This window comes from Halyomorpha halys, unplaced genomic scaffold (genome assembly GCF_000696795.3).
Source record: "Halyomorpha halys isolate HHAL.00 unplaced genomic scaffold, Hhal_1.1 Scaffold66.1, whole genome shotgun sequence".
NCBI classification, from domain to species: Eukaryota; Metazoa; Arthropoda; class Insecta; order Hemiptera; family Pentatomidae; genus Halyomorpha; species Halyomorpha halys.
This window is the reverse complement of record NW_027112997.1, coordinates 1,077,407-1,087,437: the sequence shown is the minus strand read 5'-3', so window position 1 is coordinate 1,087,437 and position 10,031 is coordinate 1,077,407. Positions and strand designations below refer to the sequence as shown.

The 10,031-nt window shown below is 29.1% G+C and overlaps 1 protein-coding gene across 3 annotated transcripts in view; it reads right to left on the bottom strand.

Annotated features, from left to right (window-relative positions):
- Nucleotides 1-10,031, bottom strand: part of LOC106692676 (protein Fe65 homolog) — a 76,298-nt gene that overhangs the window by 26,059 nt on the left and 40,208 nt on the right. For 2 of the 3 annotated variants that reach the window (XM_014438763.3, XM_067050636.1), the window contains one exon: nt 3,075-3,222. In XM_014438763.3, coding sequence (XP_014294249.1) covers nt 3,075-3,204 — 130 coding nt within the window. In that variant the 5' untranslated portion in view covers nt 3,205-3,222. Of the gene's footprint in view, nt 1-3,074; nt 3,223-5,270; nt 5,453-10,031 lie in introns of those variants that run through there. The other variant, XM_067050635.1, reaches the window with a different exon arrangement.

The following is a 10,031-nucleotide window of genomic DNA, read 5'->3' as shown; positions in this document are numbered from 1 at the left end:
TGTTTTTGAAATGAGGGTTTTTTATCACAGACATATTTTTTAAAAGAATTAAAAAATAAACAATTAAATTGGTAACATGTATCTTATTTTTTGCTGGGTATATTAAAATTAAAAAGATTGTATATATATAATAATATATAATCTTTTGAGATTAAAAAGATTGTAGATTAAAATTAAAAATAAATAAATTCAATCATGCAAACCTGGACAAGAAAGGATTAAATTAAATTATAGATTTATTTTTTAGTTATGTTGTAATAATAGCCAAATGGTATAGTTTTTAGTTTCAGACTATGAATTATAAAAATTTGGGTTTAATTTTTGGTACGTCAAGTTTTTTTCCACAGTTAGGTTAGAACTGAGATCAACTAGAGCTAATGAGGATAATCAAGTAGCTACAGGAATGATTAAGTTTTAAATGAATTTTAAGATATACTACTTACGATTGACCATAAGAATCTGAATATTTGAGCTACCAACATAGCACCAACTGATTGGTAGGCCTTATACTTTATCATATTTCCTTATAGTCTTTCATATATACAAGGAATGTTTAGCCACAGATTTCTAATTCCTACATTTAAATGCACTCAACCTTTTGTTTTAAAGAAAGCTGTTTATAGGAAAATAAATTTATTTCAAAGTTTTATGCTAAGGTTATGCCAGTATACAAGTGAATAATGAATTTAGTAAGCACTGCAAATTTTAACCAAAAAAAAACCTTAAAATTTGTAACATTAAGAAAACTGATAATACATAAATCCTTAGTAATTGGCTAAAATGTTCAGTGATAGCCACAATGTTTCTAACTAAATTATAATTTGTTGGGCTATCATAAAATTATTGCATAATATATCAGGCAGCAACATAAAAATAATTTCAAAGCAAATTAGGTCTATTAACAATGGGCCAACTCAGCTTCATGATAATAATTGAGTAGCCAGCTGATTTAAATAAGAGAAAAAAAACAGTTGAAAAAATCAAAATTAGGATTGCAATGAATCACAGTGCCCCAATGACTTTTATTTCGAGATTTGATGTGGTGTGTGTGTGTGTGTGTGTGTGTGTGTGTGTGTGTGTGTGTGTGTGTGTGTGTGTGTGTGTGTGTGTGTGTGTGTGTGTTAGAGCAGGTACCCTTAATCGGGTAAAAATCTGGCAGTTGAGCGTGCGTCTGACCGAATCTCCTCCTTGCACAAATAAGTGTAGAGATTTAGTAACAGTACTTCCTTACAAAGTACTGCACCCCTTGACCCTTCATGGGTTGTAGTGGTACAGATTTAGTTTGTAATTTCACAACATGAAATAATTTATGGTGAAAATAGAATTTTTGATTAGATGATAAATTGAATTATTTTTGTTTCATTTTCTATGTCATTGCAGAATAGGAAAATGTAATGTGGTATCTATCTACCTAAGATCTTTCTGGGTCAGAAATAATACAACCATTACCATTTTTAATATTTCTTATTTTATTAGACATGTTGCCTTTGAGTTTTACATATTTCCAGAAGTTATTAGCTTTTTTTTTTTTATTCATTATGTAGGCATATAACCTATTAACAATGAGCAGATTATAATTTTTGCAGAAATATATTAATTGTTAAGGATTATTGTTACTCGTCCTTATCCTTGCTTGGTCATAAAGGAAAGAAAAAATTGAAGATCAGAATGGTGATTACCCAAGGAGGAAGCTATGCTTATATCATTATAGAAAATGTATGGGTTTTTAGATCTAAAAACTGCATTTTATTCTATGCTCAAAAATGGAGGTAAATTAAGAGATATTCAAGAAAATCTTTATTTTCAGAACTTAAGTTAGCTAGTCAACAACCTAAAAGAATAGTTCAGATAAGTAGCCAAGAGTTCATTACTGTTAATAGTTTTCATGAATAACATTTATAGAATGGAACATGAAGACAGTTTAAGTACAAATGTTTCTATTCCTATTAAAGTAATGACCAACTCCAGAGGAACTACAACAGACTATACCACAGGTAGAAAAAACATTCTTGAAAAAGTTATAAACCATCAGAAGAACAATGTTATTACAATAATAAAAATGATAAAGAGGATTTGAATGATTTTATGTGGATGATTTACATCAGCAATGAAGCAAATTTGGAGAAAGTAGAATGTAATTTGTATTAATAAAAAAATTCAAAGAATCTGGAAAAATATAAAATAACTCTGAAACATGACCAAATTTGTCTATAATTAAAATTTTAACCATTGTATATGCAGAAGAACTTAGGTCATGCAAATCTGTTGTTTACCAGGATTAAGGTTGTGGAAATGAAATAACTATACATGATAGTGGGTAGGGCAAGGATGGATTGAATAATCCAAGAAATCCAAATCTCCCCCTAAATTAACCATTGAAATTTAACAAATCCGCTTTTCTTTTTTTAAAACCCTTCCTGGTCATTGGGGAGGGGCAGGGTTATCCAATAGGTTACCACCCTATTCTAACCAGAATGGGAAGGTCGAGTTTTCATTCTAGGCCGGAATCGAACCAGCCCTGTTGCAGTTGCCAGGTTGCTAAGGTTATGCCTTAATACTCTTGCCTACAACGATCTCCAAACCTGCTGGTTTGGACATGAGTCTATCATGGGAGAGGACAGGGTACTAAGGAAATCAATGAAAACAAGGCCAAAAGGCAAATGATCCAGAAGATTTCCAAAGAATATAATTGGAATGTGTTCAAATTTTGGTACACTTGACAGGAAAATCCTATTTGAGAAGAAAGTGGTAGTAGAGGACCAAAATGGGTTGTCTAATTGGCTGGAGGCACAGTGGTGGCGGAAAAAGATGAAGAATGGATATTTCATCTATTCTACAATACATTAAGTTGCATTAGGAGTTTTATAAGGAACTAGGACTACACTCCTTATTAATTGATATGTGAACTTCTTTAACTATAATATTCTGTTAAGTAATAAACAAAGTACAATATAAAATAATAATAGAATCAAATTATAAAACCAAAACTGACCAATTCTGTTAATATGTTCTTCAAGCTATTATATATCAATAACATCAAACTAGTAGTTTATAGCAAAATACTACATACATACCAAGGTATATATCTTCTTCTGCAGCAATGTTTGCCATTCCAAAATATGTCAGTAAGGAAAAGTATGGATTTCTAGTAGCGGTTATGTTAAGATGAGGGTAGATGTGCCCACCTAGCTCACCACACAACATCCCATTAGTTCACTACACCTAGAAACAAAATTCAACTATTAACAATAGAGCTCAGAAATGAATAAATAAGGAAGAAGATTAACAAATGGTTAAGAATAAAAAAGCTATCATGATTTTTATCTAAATTCATGTAGTATGTGAAAAAATGAAAAAAAAAATAAAAAAATATTATTGCACCATCATGTTTACTTAGCTGAATCATTCAACTAAAAGCTTTTAACCAAAATCAGTTTTGATGCATATTACCTTCTTAACACAAATATTTTATATACAGATAGAGTATTTCAAAATATATAAAAAAAGTCTAATTTTTAAAGCATAAAGATTGTGTATTTTTAAATGCAATCAGTTATTCAAGGCTTAAGATATTTATTCAAAAATGATTGACTGGATGTATGTAATAATAAGATTGTAAGTCATGATACATTATTTGAGTTGAGTTATGTCATCAGAATATTAGATATTGAAAGGAAGACAAAAGCTTGAGCACGAATGAATGGGACATTAAGGTAGATATGTCTTGTTTAATGTTTGTAGACAATTTATTGTAATATGGTTGCAATAATGATTTAAATGTTTTTTAATGTAGAGGAAGAAAGATTACTGAGATAAAAATGATTTTTAAATGAGCTGGTGATAAATTATTTTAAATAAATAAAAGTGTCGAATAGAAGTAAAAAAAAAAAAAAGGATAGAAAATTAGATCATAAGAACTATTTTATAAAAATGGTAGTAATTAATTTAACTTGTTCAGATCCAATTGAATGATTTTGTTGATTAATAATACTTTTTCTTCATATGTAAACCTCTTTAGAGGAACAATGTCAACATCAGTAAAGTGGAATTGTTTTTGTGAGACCAATAAATTCAATTTATATGAACACCCTAAAGTGTGAATAAAAATTTGAATGAATAATTGGAAAATCATTTTTTGAAATAGGAAATAATCTATAAGATATTTATATATTTATTATTCTAGGTAATTGGGCTAAAAGGCTTAAGGGATAGAAAAGGGGCCAACTAAATAGTATTTAAAATACTATTGCACCAATGTAATATTTCAAATAAGAAACATAATTAAAATCATACAAAAAATTAATTTTTCTGTATTAAGTGTTATGGTGTAATAATCAAGAAATAAAATAATGCCATGTTTTGAGTAATGATTGAAAACAATTGAATCTGATGTATTCTAATGTATTTTTCCTTTGGTCTAAAAGATCATAATCCTTAAAATAATAAAAAAAAAATTTAACAATTGTTTATGATATCAAAAACCACTATTGGAAAAGAAATTGGATATCAAGGAGATATTTTCTTCAGATATATTTTTTTCAAATATTTATCTAAACTAAAAATACAAATGAAGAGGAATGTTTAATCATCTAATAAGTACTAATCAATTAGTAAAAATGGCAGGAATGGAAAAACTTTATCTAATATTAAATTTCTTCATAAATAATTAACAAATTCAGAATTAATATAAAAAAAAACATATAGTAGTTAGATTAAAATTATTAGCAAAAAGGTTATGAAAAAGAAAGAATTCTAAACGTCTAATAATAAAATAAAAGATAATTTATATATATTATTTTAATATCCTAAAATACAATGAAGAAAACTTTTTTTTTTTTTTTGTTTTTCCACTAAGCAACTTTTCGCTCATATTGATATAATTAAACTTTCTGAAAATCAAACTATATTATAAAAAATGAAATGCATACTACAAATGTTTAATAAAATAACTACATCATTCTTAAATTTTAAAGAGAAAAATTAATTAATATCGTAAATATTTCGAAAAGAATTACTAAAGTAGATTCATTATTAATTCGTAAATGATACATAGTTCTGCAACAAACCTCAAAATTACAAACGAGGAACTTTCAAATAATAGCATTCTATAATCCATGAAAATTTGGTTAATCATGTTAGCAATTGTAAAATTGGGTCTCCCGTTTCTTTTATCGCTATAAACTCGAGCAATTAGTTTAATTTGGCTTTATAAAACAATACGACAAGAGCTATAAAAAAACAGAATAGGCACTAGTAGGGAACAGAAATACCTTCTAATGAACCAAGATGTTGCACAGGAAAAAACCATCAATAGTAAAGATTTTTCACACTCTAACCCTAAACTAAATAGAACTATTTGTCTTTAGAGCACGTATGATGTAACTCAAGTGGAGAAAAAGACTTTCTGAAACCACCTGTCAAACAAGCTGAACTTGGGACACTGGCCACTGTAACCAAACCAACATGGAAGCAGCACATAAAGTATTGATTCTTTTCTAGATAGACATTCTGGCGCCCAGAGCTCAATTCACAGGAGGGAAACCTTTTGTGTTTGAAACAAATTATTCTTATAAATGTTTAAAAGCAAGTCGAATTATTTAAATCTATTATTGTTAAAATAATTTGGTACATTAAAAATTAATACATACAGTTTCTAAACCTGATTTCTTTGATGTCAATCCGCGTACGGTTATGCTTGACTTTTCGATAAGAAAAGTTTCGGTTTGGCGCAATGATAAAAATACTTTTACGCATTATAGATTTTAACTTGAAATGAAAGAAAGAAATACACATGAAAGGATTAGTTGAAAAGTAAATTATTATTTAAAAAGTGTAAAATAATTAGAATGCAAGCATGTTTTTTTTTTCGACTTTGGAAATAACAATGATGAAAATTAGTTGTTTCCAAAAAAATTGGAAGAAGGGGATGATTTTACTTCTTAATTTTTTTGGTAAAAACCGGTACATATGGCGAAGCTTAAACACCTTACTTTCATTTTAAAACCGTTTCAGTCCTTCCACAAATTTGAACATGTTAGCATTATGAGGTAAAACACACTGCAGTTGGGAATTTTATGTGATAATTATTTGAAGAGAGTGTATGTTCTAAAAAAAAAATTGTGTTTTTCTCATTGTAGGGCATGGAAATGAAAATATCTACAACTCATAGTCTCGAACCGTACTTTGTATGGAAGTACTGTTTCTTGAGCAACCGTCGTATAAGGAGGTAATTGATTCATGATCACGCTCGACCAGCAGATTTTTCCCGTATTAAGGTTACCCACTTTATAGAGGTTGGATGTGCCCCGGGAGGACTGCCAAACCCACAGGGTTGACTAACGGCTACAACAACAGAATAAATAGTTATCTGCCACAACCGATTCGAACCCGGGTCCTTGGAGTTGGTAGCACAGTGCCTTACTCACTGAGTTACCCCACTCCTATATGTACATGAATATATCCACATATATACATAATAAGTCATAATCAGTAACAGTAATATATTTTTGAAAAGTAGGATCTACAATATAATTGGTCTCCAGGATTAGATAGTTATAGGAGTAGATTGGATCAGAAATTCAAAAAGGAAACAATATAGTGAAATTATTATTGGTCGAAATGACAGCTTCTAATACAAATTTAACTATGTCGTTTCGTTTTTAAATAAAATATGTTGAAAATATAAAATCCAGATATAATTGGTCCATGACAGTGGCAGGATACGGGTCATATTTACCCCCCATCCTCCTCCAATCTACAAATGAATATGAATTTCATAAGCAGCAATATAGAGTTTGTATTTAGAGTGATTCTTATGTATTTCCATAACTTTGTATCGTAGATATGGTTGAGAACAATAAGAGAGAAAGAATGAACACGGAAAAAAACTAATGTAACTTAGTTTGAGAAGGAGAGAAACAAGTAGAATAAAATTATATTTCTTAGTTTATATTTAGTTATTATTGAAAACAAAAACCTAAAGTAAAATTTTAAGGCTATTTTTGTGACTTTCGAAAAAAAAAAATCTAATGGTCAGGGAAGGCGAAAATGATGAACAAAAATTTTTGGGATTTCTCAAGGTGGGATTTAGGAAGCCGAAATGCAATCGGGAAAGTTCGGGCGGTCGCGGCTTTCCCATTAGAATCTGATAATTCTATTTTTCCCTTATTTACTCATAAAATTCTTTAATATTTTGTATTTATCTCTTTTTTATTATTGCTAAAAATGAGAATAATTTTTTTTCAACAACAAAATCAAAGGTAATTTAGAGAAAGATTTTTTAAAAAAATGGTTCTTTAAGCTCTATCAGCAGACTATGTGCGATTTCAATTTAGTACGACCTTTCGTTTTTGAACTAGGCTGTTCACAGATCATTTTTCAAGACTAGGATTTTTGGACACAAAGCACCTCAAAGCATGTATTTCGAAATTTCGCATGATCGCAATACTTTCTCTTATATATTCCATATATAGGTAATTTAAAGTACAAAAATTTGTATGTTTGTTAAATAATATATGTAATTATTTTATTTCTTTAATCTATTTAATACCAGATCGGCCTGGTGGGCATTATATGGTTCATATAACCGTTACATTTTTTTTTTTCTTTTTATCAATTGATTATGGCTTTAGCGCACTTGCTCATTACCAGTGATGCGGCGAGAGGGATGCGCTGGGATCTTTTGAGCTCTGGGGGATAGAGTGGGCTCAGGGATACTCAGGTCGATTGTGTAAATATTGTATATATTATTTTATCATTATGTTATTTTATTTATTTATTTTTCTTACAGATAGTTTGATTATGTTCATCTTGTCTATTCTTTTGTTTGTATATATTTTAAGAGAGGTTTTTTATTTTTTATTTTTTTTTTAATTTAATTTTTTATTTTAGTATGTATGAGATCATTTATCACTATTACCTATTGCCCACGATTGTGTGGCAGATTGTAATATCTATCAATAAATAAATTTATCAATTAAAAATTTAAATATATAAAAAAAAATTGATTATGGGGGCATAATCTTAAACAAAAGACAACCGTAACTATATCCAATGTTATAATTAAAAGAAAATAAGATTCAATAAATAGATAAAAATAATGCTTCTTAATAAAAGAGAAATGTAAAATTAATAACAAAAAATGACGACATTCATAGACGTAACAAAACAAACAATTGCCCTCTAATAGTAAAAAAAAAAGTTAATTTGAAAAAAAGACGAAGAGAGAAAAAAATAGAAGCAGTGTGAATAATAGAATAAATATAGAATTTATAACAGAATGTCCTGTAGCAGCCTGGGCCTTTCTTCGGGTTGTGGTTGGGTTTCCCAAGTTGTAAGTCACTGCTCCTTTAACTGTCAGTAAATGAGAGTGGAACTTCATAAATCTATCAACTCCATTTGTAATTCCTGATGCAATTGGCTATTTCTTATGAACCAAGGAGCATCCACTGCGAAAAATATTTTAGAGTTTATGTATCTAATTATAGATTGATAAGTATAATGTGTGTTTTAGCAATCTGATGTATTTGGACAGCATTGCTTATTAAATAAAGCATATCTCTCTGAGTAATACTGATGAATTACTTTTATAATTTGATTAATAGTTATGAATTACTTTTGTAATATGAGTAATACTTATATAAAAATAGTGATTGATTTTTTATCAATATAAATAAAGGTTGGTTAATGGTAGTAGCACCGAGTCTCCCATCGTACAGTGGTCGTTGCATTTCGGTGACTGTAACGGTCATTGGCTTGGGTAATTTTCTTTTCTATTGCTATTAAATATGAAAATTCCTCTTATTAATACAACTTCGAAACCCGTGGAAGCAAGGTCCCTTCACTAACACTAATAAGTTAACTTTAGACGTTAATTAAAGGAGATGGATCAAAGTTACTTTATAATTGGAGCTATAAAAAAAAAAGCTAGCTTATTAATTTCATCTATAAGGTTGTATCTTTTAGGAGATTGATGACAGACTAGAATCCGGTTTTCTTAATGTCACTGAATTTATTTATGTTTCTACAGCTAATGTTTATCGAAATCTGTTTCCCAAGTAATTACCTTAAACGGAGAGGAATAAATAAATATTATGTTATGTAGTATTATATTTATTATAAATTTTATTGCTTACTTTTAATGGCAAATTTAACATGGTTTGTATTTTTCTAAGAGTTTTTTTTATTAGTTCTTTTATTTCAATTTGAACCATTAATCAGGATATAAATATACTGGTTTATAATGAAGTAGTTGAGACGTAAAAACACAACAGAAAAACAATTCATTGAATATCATAAACATTTATTAATATATTATGTTTTTGTCTTCTGTAAATGTTTGAAAAAGTTGTAATTGCAATTTTTTTCTTCCTCGTGTAGTACTATGACACGTATTTTTTTCTAATTTTAGGAGAGTCCATTCTAGACTTTTACAGTAAAAATAGACCAACCCTTAAAAAAATCTAATACCGTCTTTGTTGAAATAGGTTTCACCAAAAATAAACCTATAAGTCGTCTTATTTATTTCTACTCACCTTTCTATTCTACACAATACGCATTTTATTTTCTAAAACCACAAGTGGTTTTTCTTCCCTTAGTAGACAGCGTAAAATCGTAAAGAACCATTAAATCCATTACTACCCTTAAACAATTCCTAACTCCGTGATTCTATAGCCCCAAAACTAGTTACCTTTCTTATGTTCCCCTGTTTTGATTATGGTAACTTGTCAGGTAGGAAAGAGGTGAAACTTACGAGAGTAATGAATTGCTTTACTAGATTCATCTCCGGGATTCCTAGGTGCTCTCATCCCTAGTTGGTAGGCCGAATTAAAATGACTTCAACCTCTTTAACGTCGGAAATACATCCTTGTGCTGAATCTCTTTAGAACATTTTAAACTAAAAAGCCTCCTTAGGGGTATTCATGATCTTTGGTTTAACATGTTAAAGTGTGTTAAATGGAAAAACTCATGTTAAATCGGAAAAAATTCCCTTCTTTTACCGTGGTAAAACGAAATAACATTTAACATGGCTG